Source organism: Polypterus senegalus, chromosome 16 (assembly GCF_016835505.1).
Source record: "Polypterus senegalus isolate Bchr_013 chromosome 16, ASM1683550v1, whole genome shotgun sequence".
NCBI classification, from domain to species: domain Eukaryota; kingdom Metazoa; phylum Chordata; class Cladistia; order Polypteriformes; family Polypteridae; genus Polypterus; species Polypterus senegalus.
Window position 1 is genome coordinate 37,177,264 of NC_053169.1, and position 27,600 is coordinate 37,204,863.

The 27,600-nt window shown below is 37.2% G+C and overlaps 1 protein-coding gene across 2 annotated transcripts in view; it reads right to left on the minus strand.

Moving 5' to 3' along the window:
• The window catches only part of psme4a (proteasome activator subunit 4a), a 173,720-nt gene that overhangs the window by 43,559 nt on the left and 102,561 nt on the right, over window positions 1-27,600 (minus strand). For both annotated transcript variants that reach the window (XM_039739140.1, XM_039739139.1), the window contains 13 exons: window positions 21,115-21,171; window positions 19,265-19,320; window positions 19,064-19,162; window positions 18,781-18,843; window positions 17,020-17,115; window positions 15,534-15,665; window positions 15,169-15,378; window positions 14,813-14,949; window positions 14,676-14,729; window positions 7,632-7,761; window positions 2,096-2,177; window positions 519-672; window positions 63-132 (listed from right to left, as the gene is read on the minus strand). In XM_039739140.1, coding sequence (XP_039595074.1) covers window positions 63-132; window positions 519-672; window positions 2,096-2,177; window positions 7,632-7,761; window positions 14,676-14,729; window positions 14,813-14,949; window positions 15,169-15,378; window positions 15,534-15,665; window positions 17,020-17,115; window positions 18,781-18,843; window positions 19,064-19,162; window positions 19,265-19,320; window positions 21,115-21,171 — 1,340 coding nt within the window. The remainder of the gene's footprint in view (window positions 1-62; window positions 133-518; window positions 673-2,095; window positions 2,178-7,631; window positions 7,762-14,675; window positions 14,730-14,812; window positions 14,950-15,168; window positions 15,379-15,533; window positions 15,666-17,019; window positions 17,116-18,780; window positions 18,844-19,063; window positions 19,163-19,264; window positions 19,321-21,114; window positions 21,172-27,600) is intronic.

Here is a 27,600-nt window from a genome sequence, read left to right on the forward strand (position 1 = left end):
TCTACAATTTTTATATTAACATCAGTACCATTACATAAAAACTGTGGGGAGTCAACTTTTACCTCTGTCAGTTCTTCTCTTTTCCGACTAAGCTTTGGTTGTTCCTCTGGTGGAGCATATACTAGTAGTTTGCTTCAAAATAGCCAAAACAAAATTTAAGTAACAGAGAAACACAGTATTGCAGTGTCACAAAAGACAGCTCATGTGCTATACTTTTTCAAAGTTAGTAAGTCTAAAGGTTTTATACAAATGTTTTAAGTTTTGATGTTGCTCCATAGTAAATATAACACAAATACCATTAATTGTAATCAGTACAAAGCAGTTTCAAAAATAATTTTTCTTATTTAAGAAACTAAATTTCAAAATCATATAAACATGCTGCTTACACTATTAAAAAAACACACAACTTGTGGCAAAAAGAGTTATTTCCTTCAGGGTAATTTTTTTAAAAAACATTACTTTATTCTATGTACACCTTAAAAGTGATCCATTAGTTTCATTTTATGCATTTTACTTACCAAGGCCAATGGTAGTATCCCCAGTGTGTCTTCTCTACAAAGTGACAGGCTTCCCAGTCTTCTTTGGTTTTTGGAAGTCTGCTACTGTCGTACTTTACCCACCGATTGTCTTGCCTGTCTCCAGCAAGTATTTCTGAAGGTTCACTTACCCCACCTAATTAAAATATTGATACATGAAAATATAAACTCATAAAAATATAAACTATCTGAAATAATTTTCATTATTTGTATGATTTTAACATTTTCTTTGATTTTATGATTTAGTATCTACTTAGAATAAAAGATTCTAAATGTTACTGATATTTGAGTATATTTTGCTGCATTTTAAGATATACCTTGATTTATTTCAGTGTGAACACAATTGTAGTATACAGTATGATACAAATGATACGATAATCGAACATGTGATTTTCCATCATTCCCTAGGTAGGAATTAATAGGTTGTGTTTAATTTAAATTTTTGAAATACATAGCATGTTTTATAAAAAAAAGGCATAAAAGCTCCCTGTTCCTAGGTTTTTACTGCTACAACCTCAACCTAGATACGGAGCACAACTCTTTTCTAACTGGAATAATGTGATGCCATATCTAGTACCATCACTGTTTGATTCTCATAATTTTATTTTATCAAGGTGTATTGGAAGAATAACCAATAACAAATATAACAAATAGAACACTGGACATAAAAAGAAGACATCCCAGTACAATGCTCACCCCACCACCACCAGCCCACATAGCACTATGAAGAAGGAGAAAGATAAAAAAAAGTAAAAGAATAAGTCACTGGACCAAAGACATTCAGTCCTCCACCAATTAAGCAGTGGCTAACCACTCATCATTGGTGGAATTGAGTGACCTGAAATTCTGGGACAAAGAAAGCTGCAAAAGAATTAAAATGTTAAAAGAGGATTCCCAGAAGTCACAGGGAAGAGAATCTGCTGGTTTCAACCAAGAGGTTCAGAAAAATGCTGCCTAATGATAAAAATCTAATACACTGTAGACATGAAAATAATAATGCAGATAGATTCAGGAGCAGAAAAATATGTTGAAGAGGAGGAATATTCGAAGACAGGATCTTAGAAAGGGAGCAGGATACACAATGAGGAAAGAGTGGAGACTGCTCAAGAGAATGTGAATAAAAGGCGTGAAATGTGTTAAAAGTGCATTGGTCACATAAAGAGCTGACACCAAGTCTCACGGCAAAACATCACTTCAAACAAAGCTGGTAAGCAAGTTTAATGCAAGAAAATATAATTCCTGAACACATGTTTCTCATATCCAGAATTTTCTTTATTTCAAAAACACTTAAAGAATTTCAAAAAACACAGAAAAGACTATTAAGAAGGTGATTAACATAGCTCTTATGATGGTAACAAGCCAGTGCGGGGTCTAAAGACCTGGAGGTGAGTCAACTTAGTATTTTTAAATTCATGTCACAAAATGTTTTGTTAATGTAAAAAAGAATGGAAAAGTCACAGTTATTTAAACACAAAATTGGACACTCCCTAAACAATTAAAAGAGTAAAGCCACTGGCTTCAGAAACTGGCCTCAAGAGCAAGAAAAACATAATACTTACTGAGTTCAAAAGGATTTACTTTAATTTTTTTGTGAGGTCTCTTCAGCTGCTTCAAAATCCCTGCAACAGCCGAGATGGACATCTACTAGTTTAAAATAAAATAAAATATAAATAAATGTAATTATTTAATTAAAGATAAAACATCTGTCTATAGCTAAATAGTTTGCATAAATTCATATTTTCAATGGTTATAAACAATAGGCCCATTGACAAAGTAAAAATTTAAATTGGGTTGTATTGATACAATCTTTTCACTTGACTTAGTGTTGGCATATAGTGTAATAAACTTCCTCCCTTCCTCCCTATGAACACCTGTATTTTGTGATCATGTTTAAAGACACCTTACATAGTGGTAATTTCATTAATGCCATAGAGTTTAAGAATAAATCAAATGTATAAATACAAAATAGATGCCATACACATTAAAACCAGCAAACAAAATCTGTGCATCAACTCAAAGTTTTACCACCTAATTTTCATACCGTCACTGTATTAATTATCTTCACTTTTTTCTACAGTAGGCATCATAAAATGCAGAAAATACTGTGAATAATAAAAAGATTCAAACTTTAACAAATTAAACACTGTAATCTGTATTCAGAGACACTTTAAGCTAAAAAGCTTAAAAGTAAAAGTAATGCAGATTACATGGTTGTAGGAAAAAGAATAACTCTCATTTTCTTACTCCTTTTAATAAAGTGAATGTTGACAATGACCACTTTAAAAAAAACAAGAGGGTATAGGGCACAGAAGAAAAGCTTAAAAACCTTACCAAATGCATCTAATTTTCAAGCCAATTCAGTTGTTGCGTATTGATCTGCATTATAAAATTACACATGCATTGTAAAATAGTTTATAGATGTAATTTTTTGAAAAAGAAAAAAAAAGAACATTATGAGATTTAGCAATTTTAAACAAAGACCAGCCATGCGTGATACCTTAGCACTTAGTTTTCCTGTGCAACAACCCTTCAACCCCTCAGAGGTGAAATATTTCCTCTCAAAAGTGTAAAATCACAGTAAACTTTTCAGGCCACTTGGCTAGTTTTGTTTTGATTTACAGTGTATCCGGAAAGTATTCACAGCGCATCACTTTTCCACATTTTGTTATGTTACAGCCTTATTCCAAAATAGATTAAATTCATTTTTTTCCTCAGAATTATACACACAACACTCCATAATGACAATGTTAATAAAGTTTACTTGAGGTTTTTCCAAATTTATTAAAAATAAAAAAACTGAGAAATCACATATTCATAAGTATTCACAGACTTTGCTCAATACTTTGTCGATGCACCTTTGGCAGCAATTACAGCCTCAAGTCTTTTTGAATATGATGCCACAAGCTTGGAACACCTATCCTTGGCCAGTTTTGCCCATTCCTCTTTGCGCACCTCTCAAGCTTCATCAGGTTGGATGGGAAGCGTCGGTACACAGCCATTTTAAGATCTCTCCAGAGATGTTCAATCGGATTCAAGTCTGGGCTCTGGTTGGGCCACTCAAGGACATTCACAGAGTTGTCCTGAAGCCACTCTTTTGATATCTTGGCTGTGTGCTTAGGGTCGTTGTCCTGCTGAAAGATGAACCGTCGCCCCAGTCTGAGGTCAAGAGTGCTCTGGAGCAGGTTTTCATCCAGGATGTCTCTGTACATTGCTGCAGTCATCTTTCCCTTTATCCTGACTAGTCTCCCAGTTCCTGCCGCTGAAAAACATCCTCACAGCATGATGCTGCCACCACCATGCTTCACTGTAGGGATGGTATTGGCCTGGTGATGAGTGGTGCCTGGTTTCCTCCAAACGTGATGCCTGGCATTCACACCAAAGAGTTTAATCTTTGTCTCATCAGACCAGAGAATTTTGTTGCTCATGGTCTGAGAGTCCTTCAGGTGCCTTTTGGCAAACTCCAGACGGGCTCAATTTAGATGGCCGGCCGGCCAGCTCTAGGAAGAGTCCTGGTGGTTTTGAACTTCTTCCACTTACGGATGATGGAGGCCACTGTGCTCAATGGGATCTTCAAAGCAGCAGATATTTTTCGGTAACCTTCCCCAGATTTGTGCCTCGAGACCATCCTGTCTCGGAGGTCTACAGACAATTCCTTTGACTTCATGCTTGGTTTGTGCTCTGACATGAACTGTCAACTGTGGGACCTTATATAGACAGGTGTGTGCCTTTCCAAATCATGTCCAATCAACTGAATTTACCACAGATGGACTCCAATTAAGCTGCAGAAACAACTCAAGGATGATCAGGGGAAACAGGATGCACTGAGCTTCATGGCAAAGGCTGTGAATACTTAGTGGGTACGGAAAGTATTCAGACCCCCTGCAGTTTTTCACTCTTTGTTATATTGCAGCCATTTGCTAAAATCATTTAAATAAATTTTTTCCCTCATTAATGTACACACAGCACCCCATATTGACAGACAAAAAAAAGAATTTTTAAAATTGTTGCAGATTTATTAAAAAAGAAAAACTGAAATATCACATGGTCCTAAGTATTCAGACCCTTTACTGTGACACTCATATATTTAACTCAGGTGCTTTCCATTTCTTCTGATCATCCTTGAGATCACCTTCATTTGAGTCCAGCTGTGTTTGATTATACTGATTGGACTTTATTAGGAAAGCCGCTCACCTGTCTATATAAGACCTTACAGCTCACAATGACTGTCAGAGCAAATGAGACTCATGAGGTCAAAGGAACTCTTCCTGAAGAGCTCAGAGACAGAATTGTGGCAAGGCACAGATCTGGCCAAGGTTACAAAAAAAATTCTGCTGCACTTAAGGTTCCCAAGAGCACAGTGGCCTCCATAACCCTTAAATAGAAGACGTTTGGGACGACCAGAACCCTTCCTACAGCTGGCCGTTCGGACAAGCTGAGCTACCGGGGGAGAAGAGCCTTGGTGAGAGAGGTAAAGAAGTACCCAAAGATCACTTTGGCTGAGCTCCAGAGATGCATTCAGGAGATGGGAGAAAGTTGTAGAAAGTCAACCATCACTGCAGCCCTCCACCAGTCACGGCTTTATGGCAGAGTGGCCTGTCGGAAGCCTCTCCTCAGTGCAAGACACATGACAGCCTGCATGGAGTTTGCTAAAAGACACCTGAAGAACTCTGAGATGGTGAGAAATAAGATTCTCTGGACTGATGAGACCAAGATAGAACTTTTTGGCCTTAATTCTAAGCGGTATGTGTGGAGACAACCAGGCACTGCTCATCACTTGTCCAATACAGTCCCCACAGTGAAGCATGGCGGTGGCAGCATCATGCTGTGGGGGTGTTTTTCTGCTGCAGGGACAGGACGACTGGTTGCAATTGAGGGAAAGATGAATGCAGCCAAGTACAAGGATATCCTGGACAAAAACCTTCTCCAGAGTGCTGAGGACCTCAGACTGGGCCGAAGGTTTACCTTCCAACAAGACAATGACCCTAAGCACACAGCTAAAATAACGAAGGAGTGGCTTCACAACAACTTTGTGACTGTTCTTGAATGGCCCAGCCACAGCCCTGACTTAAACCCAATTGAGCATCTCTGGAGAGACCTAAAAATGGCTGTCCACCAACGTTTACCATCCAACCTGACAGAACTGGACAGGATCTGCAAGGAGGAATAGCAGAGGATCCCCAAATCCAGGTGTGAAAAACTTGTTGCATCTTTCCCAAGCAGACTCATGGCTGTATTAGCTCAAAAGGGTGCTTCTACTAAATACTGAGCAAAGGGTCTGAATACTTAGGACCATGTGATATTTCAGTTTTTCTTTTTTAATAAATCTCCAACAATTTCAAAAATTCTTTTTTTTGTCTGTCAATATGGGGTGCTGTGTGTAAATGATTTTAGCAAATGGCTGCCATATAACAAAGAGTATTGGTGGCGCAGTGGTAGCGCTGCTGCCTCGCAGTTAGGAGACCTGGGTTCGCTTCCCCGTGTCTGCGTGGGTTTCCTCCCACAGTCCAAAGACATGCAGGTTAGGTGGATTGGCAATTCTAAATTGGCCCTAGTGTGTGCTTGGTGTGTGGGTGTGTTTGTGTGTGTCCCGCAGTGGGTTGGCACCCTGCCCAGGATTGGTTCCTGCCTTGTGCCCTGTATTGGCTGGGATTGGCTCCAGCAGACCCCTGTGACCCTGCGTTCGGATTCAGCGGGTTGGAAAATGGATTGATGGAAAACAAAGAGTGAAAAATTGAAGGGGGTCTGAATACTTTCCGTACCCACTGTATGTACATGTGCTTTTTTTAATTTTTTTTATTTTTAATAAATTTGCAAAAACCTCAAGTAAACTTTCTTCATGTTGTCATTATGGGGTGTTGTGTGTAGAATTCTGAGGAAAAAAATGAATTTAATCCATTTTGGAATAAGGCTGTAACATAACAAAATGTGGAAAAAGTGATGCGCTGTGAATACTTTCCGGATGTACTGTACTTCTGCATTTTCACAAGAACTCACAACAGTGAAAAGAAAACATATCCTTACCATGAGAAAAATAGTACCAGGAATATGGGATAAAATAATAATTTCCAGATACCTTTCACTGTCACATGCGCCGGAAATACGTAAGGTGTAGATCAATACTTGACAACTGGCTTGGCTTGAGAAATACACATATTTGGTAAGTTTTTAAGCTTTTCTTTCATGACCTATACCATCTACTGTAAAGCACCATTTTTTTTTTTTAATTTATAGAAAGTTCTTAACTTTTGAACATAGTTTTGTTTGGCAAATGTATATATACCATGCTTGTGAATAAATAACTGACTTGAAAAATACTGAGCTTATCTGGTAAATAAGGCCAACAGGCAATGTAAAACCAGTACTTGTATTCACCAAGGCATCTAAACAGTTTTAATGTTATTTAGTTAATAAACATGCACCATAAATTATCATTAACCACTTCATAGCTTTACTTTTGAACACCAATTAACACAAATCACAAGTATTCACTCTTGGTCATTTAGGACTACAGTATCTACCTTCTCATCACTGCAACACATACCTAAATACGTAGTTTGTACTGGTGTGTATTTTTTTTTTTTGGCTTCAGTTAAAATCAAGTTTAGGAAATGGACAGATAAACTGATAAATGTAATCATATCTTGGTGACTTAAGTTAAAAAAAATATACCGAATATAAAGGCTGAAATGGCTATTTCTGATAAGGAATACTGTACACTCATATCTTGGTGACTTAAGTTAAAAAAAATATACCGAATATAAAGGTTGAAATGGCTATTTCTGATAAGGAATACACATTTTTAATCCATCTTGATTAAACCAGTTAATTTATGATAAAGAAATCCAATTCATTTATAGCAAATTTATATTAAGCTTTTTATTTCTGGATGATAATCTTCAAGTAAAGTTTTCAAAGGTATTAGGTTTATAAGAAAAAGATGGTGAAGTAGAGATTTCTAATGAAGTTTTTTTTTTAATCTACCTATAGTATATCAAATTAAATTGCATTTTAAATTCAAAGTTAAAAAGAGAATTACATACTCAAATATTATTCTGCATGTGCCCTGCCAAATTTCTACTAGTTATTCACACTTGCCTTACGGACAACTAGAGCATCATGGTTCAAACTTTGCACAAAAAATCTGATTGCTTGGACTGGAAGGGGGTGATCATCTCGCAGCAACAATGACAAAAAACCAATGGCAATGTGCTCAAACTTCCAAGGGCTAGAAAATAAACATAAGACAAATAATATGTTAATAACAAGTACAATAAATGAATTTATAGTAAAAGTCATTGCTAGTTACATGTTGGATCTTTGTCCTGTAAGCAGGAGTATCATGACAACTGTGTACACACAAAAAAAAAAAAAAAAAAAAAGGGGGTCAGTTTCTGAATAATTTTAATTTTCAATGTTCTTTTGATGTCCTTTTTGGAACACCAAATATAAGCAACCAGATTTTCTATATATGAATGGCACATATTTGCACAGAAATATTAGGATATATTGTTGGTTGTAATAACATTAGCATTGTGTAGCATCAATGTTTTAAAATAATGGGTGGAGCCATTTGGAAGACCTTTCCTTTGTTTTTTTTATTCACTGTTTTATTAAAATCAATATGGATAAAACACACAATCAGACAAATTGTTCAGGAGAAAAACTTAAATTTAGTAAATCTATTTTAGTATAGTGACACTGGAGTACTGTCTTGCACCCTAAATAAGAGTTGAAGGGCTTCAGCAAAATTAGCTTAATTCCAATCTAAACAAGAACAGTAAGGTTATTTGTTCAAATGGGAGCTATCACAGACACGGCAAACAAGCAGGGATGGGGCCAGGTCAGCGGCCGGGTTATAATGTTCCCTGCATCTTCCATTGACAGACACATTCCGTAGTTAGACCGCAAACTCACAGTTGCCTTGGAGATGCTACAAACCTGTGGAGTGCTGAGAACCTGTGGTTGCCTAAGAGACGGACAGGCAGCCCTCGACACACACGTCAATTGCGTTTTGGCATGCAGCCCTGTTGGGGTAGGTCTCAAAAGAGCTCAAGAAGCCTCACATTCCGCCCCCTTAGCTTTGGCCACACCAGTATGGACAAAGTGACCACCCAAGCCGGGCTTGGTCAGGCGCGAGAGAATGTCAGCAAACGGCTGTAAGCTAATAAACCATCGAGTGAGCCGGGCATTCACATTCTTCTGTCTATACAGCCACTGAAGCGGGGTATGGTCCATGACAAGAGTAAACCGCCGACCCCTTAAGTAGCACCGGAGGACTATGATTTAAGTAATTGTACTTCCTTGGAATCAGTTTCCTGCTGAGAAACGTCATGGGGTGTTCCTCCCCATTGAAACACTGAGAAAGCACTGCCTCCAAACCCAATGCACTGGCATCTGTCTGCAGAACAAATTCCTTTCAAAGGTTTTGATTCTGTAGATCTGGGAACAAAGATAAAGCAACCTTTAAGTCTGAAGGCCCTGTCACAGGCATCAGTCCAAAGAATACCCCAGTTCCTTATGTCTTTTGTCAAGTCAGTGAGAGGGCTTGTCCCAATGTCCAAAATTCGGAATAAACCACCTGTAGTTTACCAGCAACCCCGAGGAAGGCACAAACCTGCCTATGCGTTTTGGACAGGAATACGCCAACACCTCCACCACACCTTGTACATCTGTGGCTTCTTCAGGCCATTCCCCATGGAAAATCCGAAATAGTGGTTTTCTGACTTAACCAATCTGCATTTTTTAGGATTAGCCGTCAACCCAGCCAGCATCAAATTGTCAAGTACCGCCTGCAGGAGGTTGAGAGGAGACTTCCAACCATTACTGAAAATGACCACATCAAGATATGCTCCTGCAGAATATAGTCCATCATTCGCTGAAAAGTCAGCAGAGCACTATGGAGACCAAAAGGAAGCCTGGTGAATTTAAACAGCCTGTCAGCGGTGGGGAACGTGGTTTTCTTACAACTGGACTCCACCAGGGGCACCTGCCAGTATCTGTTCTTGAGTGGAGTTATATGAAGCTTGCCCAAGTTTTTCCAACAAGTCACCTATATGCAGCATCAGGTATGCATCAAACTTGGAAATTTTATTCAAGTGCCAAAAAAATCTATACAAAACCGAAGCGAGTCGTCTGTTTTTGAGACCAGAACAATTGGGCTCTGCTACTCACTCTTGCATTCACGGATTACTCTCAGCTGTAGCATTTGCTTCACCTTCTCACTTATCACTTTCCTCAAGGCGCTATTGGGGCACATGCACTGTAACAACGGACTACGTCACTATCTTGTGTTCCACATTTTCTGTCTGGCCAGGTAAGGCCAAAAACACATCAGAATTCCTTGCGATCAGTGCCAGCAACTCTGTCTTCTGGAATATATATATATACCTGTATATATATATATACACACACCAATAATGGTGCACTGCACAAATACACTGACTTGAGCATTCATAGTTTTCATACTTTTTCTCTGTACATTTAGCATTCATTTGCTCAGAGGTTGATGTGCATGCTGCTTGCTGAGTAGCTCTTCTTTTCACCACCCTAGCAGCCCACTTCTTCTTTTATTTAGTCAGCATCTTTTCACGTTAAAACTGAATAAGTCAGTATTTGTGTTGCAATTACTTATTACGTTTTCCTCATTTTTCACTTAAGCTGGCACTTGTTTTAAGATATGAAGAGGTAGGGGAATTGACGACGAAGGTGGCAGGGATGAGAACGGCACCCACATGCATGCGCCACACGGTGCCCTGCTGGCAGCTGCCGAGAGTTAACTCTACAATAAAATAAAATAAAAAGAGGGATAACCTTGGAGGTCAATCATCACCCCGAAAGCAGATAGTAGACATCACATATTTTGTGTACCAAATTTCGGATCAATAGTTCAAATGGTTTGTGAGCTACAGGTGATTTAAAGTCCTGGACAGACTAATGGACAGCCATGGTAGTGTATTATATAAGAAGTGTATGTGTGTGTGTGTATATTTTATATATATATATATACATATATATATACATATATATACATATATATACATACACACACACACACACACACACACACAGTAATCCCTTGCTATATCCCGCTTCAACTTTCGCGGCTTCACTCTATTGTGGATTTTATATGTAAGCATATCTAAATATGTAACACGGATTTTTCGCTGCTTTGCGGGTTCTGCGGACAATGGGTCTTTTTACTTCCTGTACATGCTTCCTCAATTGGTTTGCCCAGTTGATTTCATACAAGGGACGCTATTGGCGGATGGCTGAGAAGCTAACCAATCAGAGCACGCAGTTAAGTTCCTGTGTGCTGAATGGCTCAGCGACAGAGCGTCGAATTTGATTCCGCGGCGTTAACCAGGAAGTCTTGTCTTGCTCATTCAGCATCAACGTGTTTCGCTGTGTAAAGAGTTAACATTTGTGCTCTTTTGTGTTTATCTTTGTGCATAGTCAAGCCCTTCATTATGGCTCCAAAACGATCTGCTCCTGCTACTGCTTCAGGGACTGTGCCCAAGCACCAACGGAAGATGTTAACGATTGCCGAAAAGGTAAAAGTTTTGGATATGCTGAAGGAAGGGAAAAGCTACACCGTTGTAGGACGCCATTACGGCATCAATGAGGCTACGATTCTTTTTATTTAAAAAGTAGGAAAAGAATATAAGATCTACGGCCGCAGTGTCCTTTTAACCAGGGTGCAAAACGAGTAAGTGGATGTAATAAGGCAGTAGTCTGGATGGAATCTGCCTTAGGGATTTGGATTGAAGACTGCCGGAAGAAGAACAACGGTGGTGCTTCACAGTCGCCCGAAGAAGCTCCTTAAGAACAGCTGTAACGCTCTACATTGTTGTGCAGTAAAAATAAACTCATCGTTATCAGACAACTCATCGTGTCATTGCTGGCGAGTAACCATAATTCATTTTCTAATTACATTACTTAGTACATGTACGTATGTTTAGTGTCACTGTACACACATTTACTGTACACAATTTTTCTTGCATTGTATGTATTTATTGCTGGTGGCCTGTCTATTGTAATGGCTGTAACATATATGATATTGGAGACACTCGATATCTTTAAAATAATAAATTTTTTTTACTGTATATAAACAGTGTGTTTACATACATAACTTCAATGAATCTTACCAAATATCTAAGAGAATACAAAGGGTTTATGCTGTATAACTATGCGGGCTCTAATAATGTTAACAGTGTGGGAGACTTTATAAGGGCTTAAAATATATAAAAATAACCATACAAACATATGGTTTCTACTTTGCGGGTTTTCACCTATCGCGGGGGGCTCTGGAATGCAACCCCCGCGATCGAGGAGGGATTACTGTATACACACAGTGCAACCTCGTTCACGAATGTCTCTGAACACATACAAATCAGATTACGACCAAAAAGTTTGCCAAACTTTTGCATCTGTTCACGACCACACACTTGGTTGATGAACAAGCCAGTTTACCTTCCGGTTGATACGTGCCGATGATTTCTGCACGTGTTCAGTCTCTCCTTGTACTGCACATTGTTCTCGGTGCATCACGCAGAGGGACTCTCCCTCAAAACTGTAACCTCATCTCAACCTAGCTTCCTCCTGTGGTATAGCGGGTTCACAGCTCCCGTCAAAAAGGCCAGTTTTAATAAATAATCACCGCACGGTTACTGAGGAAAATCGTGATATGGGTGTTTCTCACCTAAGTGCACAGATGAGAAGCAGTCCGCATCCATAATTGTTCCCAGGAGCTGGTGAATGCCACGACTACTACGCCTCTTCATAAATAGAACCGCGAGTTGAGAGAGAGAGAGAGAAAGCATGCGAGCTCAGGCTCGCATGCAGCTGAGCAGGGAGCCTGGGTGTTTGTTTCAGTGTTATTAAATGTTTTTACATTTAGTTTACTATTGCACTGTGCATTCTATGGTATAATTAACTATTTTTGTGCTTAAAAATCTTTAAAGAAAATATATTTACATACAGTTCGTACAGTCTGGAACGTATTAATTGTATTTACATACAATCCTATGGGGAAAATTACTTCGGGTAACGACCAGAGTTTTGGAACGAATTATGGTCGTGACCCGAGGTTCCACTGTATACAGTAATCCCTCCTCGATTGCGGGGGTTGCGTTCCAGAACCCCCCGTGATAGGTGAAAAAATGTTTGTATGGTTATTTTTATATATTTTAAACCCTTAGAAACTCTCCCACACTATTTAAAAATATTCTCCGCACAGTTATACAGTAAACCCTCGTTTATTGCGGTTAATCCGCTCCAGACAGATAAATGAATTTTCACGAAGTAGGATTCTTTTATAGTATTTTCGCAGTTAGAGCATAGAAAACCTGTTATCGACCTTCTAAATACAGTTTTTAACATTATTAGAGCCCTCTAGACATGAAATAACACCCTTTAGTCAAAAGTTTAAACTGTGCTCCATGACAAGACAGAGATGACAGTTCTTTCTCGCAAGTAAAAGAATGCAAACATATCTTCCTCTTCAAAGGAGTGCGCGCGTCAGGAGAAGAGAATGTTAGAGAGAGAGAGAAAAGTAAACAAGCAAAAATCAATAGGGCTGTTGGGTTTTTAAGTATGGGAAGTACCGTGATAAATCGGCCGCAATGAAGTGATCAATGTGAAGGTAGTCTTTCAGCATTTTTTTACAGGCGCGTCCGTATCTTCTAAGCAAACAGCCCCTCTGCTCACACCCCCTCCGAGAGAGTGAGAGAGACAGAGAAAAGCAAACAATCAAAAATCAATATGGGCTGTTAGAGCTTTGAAGTGTGCGAAGCACCGCACGGGAAGCATATCTTATATCATTGAGGAGTTTTATTTAATACGTAATACGTGCTCTGATTGGGTAGCTTCTCAGCTATCCGCCAATAGCGTCCCCTTATATGAAGTCAACTGGGCAAACAAGCTGAGGAAGCATGTACCATAAATTAAAAGACCCACTGTCCGCAGAAATCCGCGAACCAGAGAAAAATCTGTGATATATATTTAGTTATGCTTACATTTATATATATATATATATATATATATATATATATATATATATATATATATATATATTATACACACACACACATACAGTACAGGCCAAAAGTTTGGACACACCTCCTCATTCAATGTGATTTCTTTAGTTTCATGACCATTTACAGCTCTTCTTCTTGGTCAAATAGCCCTTAAACAGCCTGGAGGTGTGTTTGGGGTCATTGTCCTGTTGAAAAATAAATGATCATCCAACTAACCGGACTTCTGCACAACACAACTGCTGGTCCCAATCCCATTGATAAAGCAAGAAATTCCACTAAATAACCCTGATAAGTCACACCTGTGAAGTGAACACCATTTCAGGTGACTACCTGTTGAAGCTCATCGAGAGAATGCCAAGAGTGTGCAAAGCAGTAATCAGAGCAAAGGGTGGCTATTTTGAAGAAACTAGAATATAAAACATGTTTTCAGTTATTTCATCTTTTTTTGTTAAGTACATAACTCCACATGTGTTCATTCATAGTTTTGATGCCTTAAGTGAGAATCTACCAATGTAAATGGTCATGAAAATAAAGGAAACACATTGAATGAGGAGGTGTGTCCAAACCTTTGGCCTGTACCGTGTGTGTGTGTATATATATATATATATATATATATATATATATATATATATACACACACACACATATATACATACATACACATACACACACACCACTAATGAAGGAACCAGAGAAAAATCCGTGATATATACACATACATATATACATACATACATACATACACATCATTAATGAAGGAACTTCTGAACATTTACAATTGTGTAGAAAACTTCACCTTGAATTATAGTCTACATACAGGTATCTCATCCAAAGAAGAAAACTATTTAGAAGAACTTATTCTATCTAATCACTGCATTGCAGAAATTTGACATCAAGGCTCTTTCAGAAAATAATGGTTGATAATAAAATTAGCCCACTAATATACATGCAGGGTTTTAAAAAACCAACTTAGCATCAAGACTGTTATAGGTCTATTGACGTGCCATGTGCAGTAATGATGAAAAAATTACTTTAAATGGTTTCTAATAATGAAAACACAATAGGTTAACTCACACAAAAATAATTAAAATGTTTGAGAACTTACAGATTTCTCTGATTGAGGCAGTCCAGCAGACAATTAATTAACTTTTCATACTTCCTATGAAGAAAATATCATATGTTAAAAGCAACCAAAATCAGTGAATTTGAAAATAATAAAAATGGTTTGGGTTGCATACTAACTGTTCAGCTTCTTTGTTTTTTAAGCGATACTGTTGATTTCCATTCTCAACTTCATCCACACTGGGAGGCAGAAGATCCAAATGAGGACTTTTTGATTTAAGGATCTGAGCAGCTATTACAATGGCTCTTTCAGGCACCTTAACATGAAGATAAAACAAACCAAAACTATGTATCAGTATGGATATCGATAAGTAGATCACAGAATGCAGACAAGCAAGAAAAAACATTTAAGTATATTCAATCCTAAGGAAAAAGAAATTGATACTAATAGTCTACATTTTTAGAATGTATATATTGATAATTCACTAGTTTCTATAATATTTATGTACTTGCTTAAAAAGTATTCCATGTCTTACATTGAAATCTAGTCCAATGGTTTCATACTGTCGATGAATTTTGTCTGCCAGATCATCAAACAAACGGACAATTGATGGCTTTTCCAAAGACATGGCTTTACTAAGGCCAGATGAAACAATAGCAGGCCAAGTCTGTACTATGCAATCCCAATCATGAAGATTAGCAAGGCAGACTCCATTATGATTTCCCAGAAGACAGTACAAAGCCCCCTAAAAATAAAAAAAAATAAAAAAACAAATACATTTAACAGTGAAACTGAAGCATTAAACCAATAATTGAAATACTCACTGGTGAGCAAACACACACCACAGTACTAAATCAATTAATCTAGTTTATAAACGTAAGTTAAATGTTATGAGCATACCTTGAACTGTTGTTGGGTTATATCCTGCCTTCCTGGTTTCAGAAATTGTAGCACTTGTGGAATTACATCCCTGCAGCAAAAATTGTAAGTACCAAGGGCTGTGAAGAAAACTTGCTGGGCTTTGCTTCGAACCTATCAGAAAAAGTAAAACATTGAAAACCTGAACTACTAAGTAACAAGAGGTAGGTGTTAAAACCAAAGGGACATTAAATACATAAAATATAATAAAGAATAAAACATTACTAATTAATAGAGACTGAATATTTGACCCAAATGAGAGGTAATAAGTGATGAGATTACAGGTTTATTTGGAAATTCTAAGGAGATTGAGGATAAAAGGAAATGTTTTGTGAGAAGAACAAATGATAGTGATACCAACCATCATAAAAAAGATCTAGTTTTCCCTAACCTTGACAAGCTGCCAAGGAACACAAAATTTCTTGATTACATAATGATACAGTACATTACTGTTTAATCACACAGAAAGACACAATAGAGAAAAGAAAGGGAGCACTATAAAACTTATTCTTATGGGGATACCATTTTAATTGTATTCTATTCAACATGTTAACAACAGATGTGAATAAAAAAGATGTTGCAAGCTACGTACACCCAGCAATAAAGACTCTTTAAACCTACAAACTTTTACTTTTCACACAATCTTTTATTTCTTATAAGCCCAAACATAAAATATATTTCTGCCACAGTCTAAGCATTTTACTTTAAAATTAGATTAATAGCCAGGAAAATGGTGGTGGTGGAAGTAGTAGTAGTGGTAGTGGTAGCAGTAATAATAGTAGTATAGTTAACATCTTACCTGCATGTCCAACCAACATGCAACAACTTGCGGATGCCATGATCAACAAGAAAGTTATAAAAGACATTGCTTCATTGTGCGCAGCATATGCATTATAAAAATGTTGACTAGTTTTGATAGTGAATTTTTGAGATGGTATGTAGTGTTTGGCGTATTGTGTATTGGTACTGTCTGTAGTGCATAAATAATGTACAGAAAAACTATGTAATACTCCGAAGGATCAACAAAAACTTTTTTTTTATCATAGAGTTAGGAAAGCAATTTAAAATTACTAATTTAACTAATTTATTTAGACAAAAATGTTAATTTATTAAAATGGAAATATTTTGAAAATAATTGTGAAAATAACAAAAATAGATTTTTGTGCTATTTATTTTCTGTTTCTACACTCAGAATTTTTCATTAAACAAAATGAACTGCACTTTACTGAATACTATATTTCAGCAAATGGAAAATTTGCTTTCTGAAATTGTTCTTTTCTTCAAATTAACATCTAGAAATACATACCTGTCTGATTTGCAAAAAAATCAATTAAATCTGAATATATGTAAAATAAGTAATTATTGTTCTGCACCTTATTTAGTAAAAATATAAAAATTACAGTTAGTACACAATTAAATATAGCCTTAATATTAGGAGTTAGTTAGCCTGTGAAATGAACTGCTTTACCTGGCTGTATGCACTTGTTGACAAACACAAAAGATCCTTCAGAAGATCTCTGTGAATAGTCTTGTATTCACATCCTTCCACCGTTAGTTTTCTTAACTGTAAAAATCCAAAACAGAAAAGTAACATTACACATAAAAAGTAACAAGAAATATAGAGTCATATGTATAACGTAATCTTGGTTACTTTTTCAAATGGAGATAACCCAGAATCATTTATTAAAAGCAATGTATCATGTTATCGTGTTTTATATTATGACACTTAAGTTTTATTTGCTCTTAATAGCATGAAAGCTTACAGTGATGGCCCAAGATCCCTATTTCAAATACCAAGGTTAATCGAGTATAGAGATACACACTAATTAGCTGAGCTCTACACAATCAATTTACAAATTTAATGCCCAAAATATTCACTAACTTAACTTTAAATAATAACCCCTGGTTATTTGTAAAACAAATATAAATGTATAAAATTAAAAAAAAATTGATTTTGTTAAAGAGGGAAGTTTCATGATCTATTATTTATTATATGGTTTTCACTATGGCTAACAAAAGCAGTTTGAACGTTTTTTTTTATTTTTAAAACAAGATTTTACTGCAACACCTACTTGAGAATTTTATTTACCTTTAAAATCCATACTGTAATTTACGTATAATCTGTTTTTGGATGCTGTAAGGGGAAAAAGATACTTTTGTGTTGTGAGCTTAGCTTCTTTGTTTTAGACAATTTTTATCCAAATCACTTCTGATAATACGAGTTATGCTTTGACTGCTATTTTTTTTCCTGGTACATAAAAATAACTAAAATGGTTTATTGAGCAAAGATTACATGTTCATTTAAACTTGGAAATATTTCATAATGGGTCTGTCGTCCATAAATAGTTTTCTAAACTATTTACGAATGTGGTTTAAAGTGTTGACTATGATATAATTTAATTTAATTTATATCTCCCTTTAAATGCTGACTGCACTGAATTTTGGATTGGATTATGTTTTATAGAGTTGTATATTGTAATATGATTCTTAATAGTATTGTGTGTCTGATTGGTTGGTTACAAATACTGTACTGTAATGCATATATTTTGAAACTAAAGAAAGATTTGTCTCTTTCTAGCTTCATTGTTAAAGCTTCTACTTCTTTAGTTGAGTTATGAATGAATATCTGAGCAGTTGGATCCTTTATACTGCTTAATCAATGCATTCACGTTCTTATTCATTAATGTTTTAATTCACACTTCTAAATGTTCATGATATTTAAACAAAAATATGAAAAAAACACACTTCATACAGCAATGGACATAAACAAGCAATCAAGATTTACCCCTTTGGTAATTTTAATATACAGTACTCTGCATTCTAAACCATATATTGTATTTAAATTTGAACCCTGTAACATTTTTACTCCAGTAGAGAAACAACTTTTCAATTGGAAATTAAAACGTTTATTTTCTATTAAACACAGTAAGGTATAGGTTAACATTCCACAAACATAACAGATATTTTCAGCATAAATTTGTTACACCCCAAACAAGACAACAATGCACATGTACTGGATCATAAAATTCAAACTGTGGAGTAACATAGCACTTCAAAGAAAGATTAATAGTTTGGCTGTAACAAGACATGCAAGTCTGGCTGGACAGAGGCCAAATGTCTTTGTATACAGTAACCATCAAAAATAACAGTAAAATTTAATTTAATTTCAGTTTGTTTAGTGAAATTACTTTAAGAAACATGGTTAAAATAATTATAAATTATGGCTTACCTCATGCTGAAGCATGACTCTGTCAATCAGCAGTGCTCGGATGTGCTTTTTTCTTCCATGCAGCTGCAAGAAGACAATTAGATTAGCAAGCTTTCATGATTAATTAATTAAAAAATGCTCATGAATTTAAAATTAATCAACCGCCCATCAAATTATTATATCTTTTTGTAGTTGTATAGGATTGTTTTTATTAGTAAGGTATTAAATAAATAATTTGATATATTCATAGCACAACAAACATCATTTTCTTTTTGCCTAAAAGGTCCAACTAAAGACAACCAACCCTGTTCTCCATGGACTTCTTGACAAGATTAAAACTTTTCCAACGAGAGTCAAATTCATGCTTATGAGATCCTCTAAAATGTAGCAAATCTCCAATTATCTGTATAAAGAAAGATAGCATAGGTATTAGTGAAACAGTACATATGAATAATATTAAGTAATCTTAATCTTTCTTTTGGAGAAAAAAAACTGTTTAACTAACCTTAATTATCAGAAATAATGACTTTGTGTCATCCTCAGAGTTTTCCAGTATGTGATCTAAAACAATAATAAGAAATCTTTAATTCCATAAAATTTTTAACTACTAAACTAACTAATACTACTCAGAATGTCAAACCAAAACACTACTATGGGGGAAAAAAAAAAAACCCTGAAAAATCACCCTGTCACAAGACCCTTTGCTATGACAGACAAAATTTGGCTCAGGCGCATCCCATTCTGTTGATCGTTGTTGAGATGTTTCTAAACATTTTTGTCAATTGAAAACATTTTTCTCAATCAATTGACTGGATATAACAAAAAAAGATTCAATACTTGTCTATAGAAGGTCCCATTGTTGACAATATGCATCAGAGCAAAAACCCAGCCATGAGGAAAAAGGAATTGCCTGTTGACCTTAAAGACAGGATTGTGTCAAATCACATATTTGGGGAAGGTTAGAAAAAAATTCTGCAACATTGAAGGTTCCCAAGAGCACTGTGGACTCCATAATTTTCAAATGGAAAATGTCTAGAACAGCCATGACTCTAAGACCTGGCTGCCAAGTTAACGTGGGCAATTAGGGAAGAATGACCTTGGAAAGAGAGGTGACCAAGAACTCGATGGTCATGTGTGTGTTCCAGACAAGCTCTGGGGAGACAGGAGAAACCTCCTGAAGAACAACCATCACTACAAGATTCCATCAATCTGGGATTAATGGCAGACTGGGCACATGGATGACTTTGTTCAGTAGCAGAAACATAAGAGCCTGCTTAACACTTATAGGACTTGTGGACTGTGAAAAACAAGATTCTCCAGTCTCATGAAACCAAGACTGAACTGTTTTGCCTTAACTATAAGCGAGAAACCAGGCACCACTCGACATCTGCATGATGTCATTCTAACAGTGAAGCCTGGTTGTGGCAGCATCATATTCTGTTATTGGGAACTGGGAGACTAGTCACAGTTAAGGGAAAACTAAACTGGGCAAACCTGTTCCAGAGCGTTATTGGAACTCATGCGGAGTCAAAAATTCACCTCCAACAGGACAATGATCCTAAGCACAAAGCAAAAGACAACATGGGAGTGGCTTTGAGACAACTCTGTCAATGTTCTTGAGTGGCCCAGTCAGAGGCTAGACTTGAATCCAAGCGAACTTCTCTGATGAGACCTGAAAACAGCTGTCCACTTATAGACACTCCATCCAGTCTGAGAGAGCCTGAGACAATCTACAGAGTAAAATGGCAGAATATCACCAAATACCGGTGTGAAAAGCCTTTTGCATAATATCCAAGAAGACTCCATGCTGTTGCTGGCAAAGGTGGCTCAACTGAGTAAAAGGTCTGAATACTTGTGCCAAAGGGATATTTCAGTTTTTATTTAAAAAACGAAAAATTTAACATCCTGTTTTTGCATTGTCATTCTGGGACATTGAGTGTTGTTTAACAAGCGAAAAAACAAATGTCAATGATTTTAACATAAGGCTGCAAGATAGTAAAATGTGAAGGGACTGAGTACTTTCTGAATGCACTGTACCAGTTTTACCTACAAAGATAAATTAACTTTTAGACAAAATGATTAACTGGAAATAAAGTATGTTATTCACATTTACAACTAGGCAGATCACAACACAGTAAGTCAGTACTGTTTCAAGTGACAAAGATTAAAAACCCAAAAATGTATCTATATATAAACTGTATCTCTTTTGTACATTAATGTTTTTGTTCTTGCCAAGCAAGATTTTATATACACCACAGTGTTCCAAAATCCAGCATTCAAATAAGCAGCAGGGAGCTTACAACTAACACCCATTTTTATCATAAGGAATCGAAGTTGAAAGTGCCAGGTACTTACGCAGGAGGCTCCTCAAGACTCTAGAAATAGCTTGCCTGTAGTTCTCTCTTGACAAATCTTAAAAAGAGGGGTGAAAGACATTTAACTATTTAAAGTCTTTAGTCAGAACTTGAAGAAATAAAATTGTGATCTCACCAATTTTAAATATTTGCTTATTGTACTATAATTCATCAAAGTATGTAGTACTAGGGAGTTGTACCATGTTAGCCATTATGAATGTAGTGAAAAGTCAAGCAAAATGACACCTTTTATTGGCTAACTAAAAAGATTACAATATGCAAGCTTTCGAGGCAACTCGGGCCCCTTCTTCAGGCAAGATGTAATCAGATTACATCAAGATTACATCTTGCCTAAAGAAGGGGCCAGAGCATCAAAGTATGTAATCTATATTGTAAAACATACTCTGGATTCAAAATTTAAGAATTAAGGTTATTTATAAATTAATCAAACATTTAACATATTCTCCAATTAAATATATTGAATAATGAAATGGTCTTGCTAAAGTCAAGGAATTCTTAATGCATGGCTCCTTTAAAAACAAGAGAAAATTTGTTAAACTTCATAATGGGAGCTGCAGTGAGCAATGCTAGTGCTTCACAGCTCCAGGGAGTCTAAATATCTCTCTCTCTCTCTCTCTGCAAGTACTTTTTCCATTAATAATCTGGGCTACTCTCACATCCTGAAAGTGGGCATTTTTTATTGAATCTAGACTGGGTGCATTTCTATGAACGTGCCCTGAATGATATCAAATTCGAGTTTGGTTGCTGCCTTCCACCTGATGCTGCTAGGATACAGGTAGGCTCTGGATCTATGCCTCTGCAATCCAAACTGCGAAGTTCCACAAAGCTGATGGATGGATGGTAAATCTATGCTAAGGTTAATCACATATGGACTACAGCCTTTATTAATAGGGCACCATATTCTGGAACAATCTACCTACAAATATTAGACAACCCCATTAGTCTCAGCATTTAAATCAAAAATCATTCCTTTACCACTAAATTCTCCTATTTGGTATTGCTGCTTTGAGTTTTTTTCTGTTTTCAGTATCTGTGAATGCACTTTGTCTACCTCAGCATGGATGCATTGTCACATATAATGGACTTATATGCAGGTATCTTTTTTAAAAAGGAAACTTTTGTGGTTTGCCCATACAATCCTTTTCATATTTACTAGGAAGAATTAGAATTTGGTAATAAAACCAATCTGTATTGTATGTGTGTATATCTTTGTACATAATGCATCTTTTTCTCTATTTATTTTATAACCCCATGTTTAGTGTTTATGTTTAATTTTATCAAATCACATTTGTAATTTTTTGTAGTGTGCTGTTTTTATAGGTGCAAGTGTATATAAAAAGAATAGTCTGAAATAAAAAAAAACTATGCTTATAAGTTATTGTACACCTTCTGCCATGTCATTTTACATAACAGTAAGTGTTTTATGTTTAATGCTGAGACTATACTGACCATTCAATATTTAATTCATTTGTCTGTTTCACTTTTTCTTATTTATTCCTATTTAGTGGTGATTCATATGTTATCTGCAAGTAAGCTATATTTAAGACTAGCAAAATACCTGCACGTCGCAGCTGCGAAGTACTGCCTTAAAATTTTAATTAAGAAGAAAATTAAACGTTTTTAAACTGAGGGAAAATATACCAATAATTATTTGTTATGGATCTCTTTGTATACCACATTGTGAGTTCGGCCCTCCGGTTGTAATATGACCAAGCTGTGCGCTGAGCTTACTCTTGAGCATGCAACGTACAGTTGGCCATGTGAACAGTAATCTTGTTTCAAATCTCACAGCTTGGATTGCTGCTGTCATAATCGGTTTCATGGTTTGTTTCAATTACGACAGTATTTGTAGGACTTGTGTTGAAGAGACATTCGGCATCTGTCAAGCGTTGTAAGTATACAACGGGTTTCATCAATAACTTTACATCCATCTTTTGAGAGTTTAAACATTCAGAAACATCAAAGTGTCCACTACTGAAATCGTCACCTGTGAATCTAAGATGTTTAAGAGGCATTGGTGGCTGTCGAAAGTTGTAAAATATTTGGCCATTTCGGTACACTTGAAAGCGACAACCGAACAATTCAGCGGCAGCCATCAACTCACATGCAGATGCATAGGTGAAGGGCTTAAGCATTTCACTCTTATAGTGCTCTTGTGTAGTATAATTATCTCCTGTACCGTCATCAGTCCACACCTTGAACCTGTCCCAGTCATTCAATACATAAGACACAATGTTTCTCCAGATATCAAGAGTGAGCCTGATATGGCCGTGCAATATGTAACAAAGAGAATGGAAAAGATAGGTGCCATCTCCGGGCATGGAAACATGGTAAGTGACAGTTCTTTGATCGATGGTGATCACCTCGATAGACATGTTAATGCGGGTACGGTTTGAATGATAATGGAAATGGGTACCTGAACAATGTAAAGTAAGTCTAAAATACCTACACAATAACTATAATCGTAATAAACGAACAATAAAACAGCGAAGAAGCCGTGGATTAAATGTGAATCCTGTGGCATAGCAACGAAGGGAATGTAGAGACTGGAGCGACGAACGGCCTTATATAGGCAGGCAGCCAAGAACGTGGGAGGCATTGGAATGGGGACCCAACGCCGTCTCACACGGTGACCGAGCTGCAGGCTATGGACGTATATACGAGGTGTGGCAGAAAAGTAATGAGACTGATTTTTTATTTACCAAAGTTTTTATTTTTTTCAAACATCAATGTTATCCCCTTTAAAGTAGTTCCCTTGGGCAGCTACTCACCGATGGAGACGTTGTTCCCACTGTTGGTAGCAGCGCTGGAAGTCTTCAACCGGTATGGTCTTCAGCATGTCCGTTACACTCTTTTGGATGTTTTCTAAGGTCCTGAAATGACGTCCTTTGAGGACATTTTTCAGTTTAGGAAAAAGTCACACGGACTGAGGTCAGGTGAATAAGGGGGCTGGGGAACCACAGGAATGCCTTTTGAGGTCAAAAATTCTGTTATGGAAAGGGCAGTTTTTCGGCACCATTTTGGCACAGACCTTTCGCATGTGCAAATGTTCAGTCAAAATTTGATGAATGGTAAATCTGTTCAAATTTAATTGTTCACTCAACATTCTTAATTTCAAACGACGGTCTGATCTCACAAGAGTGTTCATACATTCAATGTTTTCATTGGTTTTTGAAGTTGAAGTCCTCCCTGAACGGTGTTCATCTTCAACGTGTTTTCTGCCTTCCAAAAAGATTTGTGCGAGCGAAAAACTTGAGCTCGGGATAAAGAATGTTCCCCATAGGCCTGTTTTAACTTTTCAAACGTCACACTTGCCGTTTAATGGCACAACATTGCTCCAAATTCCGCTGTTCCATTTTGCGTGACGCATAACCAAAAACACAACTTCGCTAATAGCAGTCAAAAAAATCACGTAGTTAACGGAAGGAGTTGAAACTCGCACTGAGCAATGGGAGGGTACTGATACACGTGCTCTATCAAGGACAACAGCGCAGCATTGCCAGATCGCTTGCAGTGTTGCCAGTCTCATTACTTTTCTGCCACACCTTCCTGTACGTAAGTAGGATTCAGTTAGCGTTGGGAACCCACGTACCAAATTTCTTGAAGATGGGCCCATAAGTAACAAAGACCGTTGAAAAGTTCAATATGGCGGCTGACAGTGGCATCATACCACCGAAATAAGTACACATTGGTTTCGGTTAGCGCAGGGACGCCGCCTACCAAATTTCGTGAAGATGGGGCCATAAATAAGAAAGTTCAACATGGTGGACATTGTTGACCGTTATGACTGTTACGCATAGAATTTCGAAATGAAACCTTCTTAACTTTTGTAAGTAAGCTGTAAGGAATGAGCCTGCCAAATTTCAGCCTTCTACCTACATGGGAAGTTGGAGAATTAGTGACGTTGGAAAGTTCAATATGGCGGCCGACAGTAGGTGTCATACCACCAAAATAAGTACGTACATCGGTTTTGGTTAGCGCAGGGAAGCCACCTACCAAATTTCGTGAAGATGGGGCCATAAATAAGAAAGTTCAACATGGCGGACGTTGTTGACCATTATCGACCGTTATGACCGTTACGTGTAGAATTTCGAAATACACCTGCTTAACTTTTGTAAGTAAGCTGTAAGGAATAAGCCTGCCAAATTTCAGCCTTCTACCTACATGGGAAGTTGGAGAATTAGTGATGAGTGAGTCAGTGAGTGAGTGAGTTAATGAGGGCTTTGCCTTTTATTAGCATAGACTAGCAAAATACCAGCGCTTCGCAGCGGTGAAATACTGTCTGAATATTTTTATTAATAAAAAAGTAAACATTTTTAGACTGAACGAAAATATGTAAAAAATTAATTGTTAAGGATCTCTCTGTATACCACGTTGTCAGTTCGGCCCTCTGGTTGTAATATGACTAAGCTGTGTGCTGAGCTCACTCTTGAGCATGCAACATACAGTTGGCCATGTGAAAAGCAATCCCGCCTCAAATCAATGTCAACCTTTTGTAGTGTTTGTCCCTGAGACTTATTAATTGTCATTGCGAAGCAGAGCCTTACTGGAAATTGAACGCGTTTGAATTGAAATTGGAGATTAGATGGTATAACGGGGATGCGAGGAATAAAAACTGTGTCACCTGAGGCACTGCCAGTAAATATAGTTGCTTCAATTAGGTTGTTTTGTAGAGATGTGACCTGAAGTCTTGTGCCGTTACAAAGTTTCGGTGGTTGTAAGTTTCTGCTTCCTTGGCGAAGGTCGTAAACGAAAGAAGACACCGCAGTGAACACAGAAGAGAACCCGTGGATTAAATAAAACCTACACAATAACTGTAACAATCGTAACAAATGAACAATAAAATAGAAGAGAACCCATGAATTAAATAAAAAGTTGCTTGTTGGTGAAGCAAGGAAAAAGGACTTTCTTATATGTCGTTCGTTTTTAAAACAGTACAGAAGCTGTGAGAAAGCTGCTTCCTTGGCGAAGCTCGTAAACGAAAGAAGACACCGCAGTGAACACAGAAGAGAACCCGTGGATTAAATAAAACCTACACAATAACTATAAAAATCGAAAATAAATGAACAATGAAACAGCGGAGAACCCGTGGATTAAATAAAAAGGCTGCTTCGTTGGTGAAGCAAGGAAAAAGGACTTTCTTATATATCGTTCGTTTATAAAACAGTGCAGAAGCTCTGAGAAAGCTGCTTCCTTCGCAAAGTAAGGAAACGACTGAAGAGACGGCGGGGACGCGGTAAGTGTTTGGCAAGGCAGCTGAAGCGCTGCATTATGGGATCTGTAGTTTATTGTGTTACCAGTGCTTCATATCCCCGGCCATTAATAACAATAATACAGTATATAAAATGATCTCGCGGCCCGGATATAATTACATGCCGGGCCGGATGTTGCCTGCGGGCCTTGAGTTTGACACATATGAAGTAAATAGAACTTGAAAAGATATATTTTTTCGTACATCGAGCCCGCGTGCTATTGTGGTTTTGCTTGCATGCCTCAATAAGTCATCCTCCCCTCGCTCTTACTTTTTTACCGTTCATCTAATGAATACACTGAGTATGGCTTTACCAAAACAATCATTGATGGCGAATAAAGTATCCATTATTCGAGTATGTAGATCGGGGTATATATATATATATATATACCCGCGTATCGCAGTGGAGACGTAGTGTGTTAAAGAAGCTATGAAAAAGGAAAGGGAACATTTTAAAAATAACGTAACATGACTGTCAATATACAGTAATTGTTTTGTGAGTTTTACCGAGTGTTGCTGTCATCAAGGATTTGATTATCATTATTTCTTTCAATTAGGTTCGTATTTGTAGGATGTGTTGTGTTCAAGTTACATTCTGTGTTTGTCAATCGTTGTAAAGATGACAGGTTTCATTCATCGATTCGTTTCTTACTGCATCAATAAACAGCTCGTCTTCTTCTTTATCTGAGACCCGACACACTGCATGCACGGGTTTTTTTTTTTTTTACACTGTCTTCCTTTAGCGGGACATTGACTTTTTCCACCGTGTGTTTTGTTTCCACAGTAGCTGCATTTATGAATATGCTTGTATGTATCAGACGCTTCATATTTTTTTGCTGCCTTTTCGTGGAATTCGTTTTTTGTTCAGCGCTCTTTGGAACTGTTGCTTTTTGTCTGTGCACTGCGTCAGTTCACGTGAGCCGCTCGGTGTACATGCATCGAAGTTTCCCAGCTGTGCTGGTGCCATGTTGTGCTATGTCCATGGCTGTATCTAATGTTACCGAAGTCCCGGCACTTAAAACTTTCTCTCGCAGTTTCGCTGAGTTTGTGCCAAACACCACCCTGACCATCTCATTTTCCTCTGCATAAGGACAGTCCTTCACCCGTGAATATTTACCCGTGGCAGTTTGCTATTGGATTGCCGCTGACGGACGGCCTTATATGGGTAGGCACTAAATTACAAACGCCAGCGACAGCCTGTCTATGAACTTAATT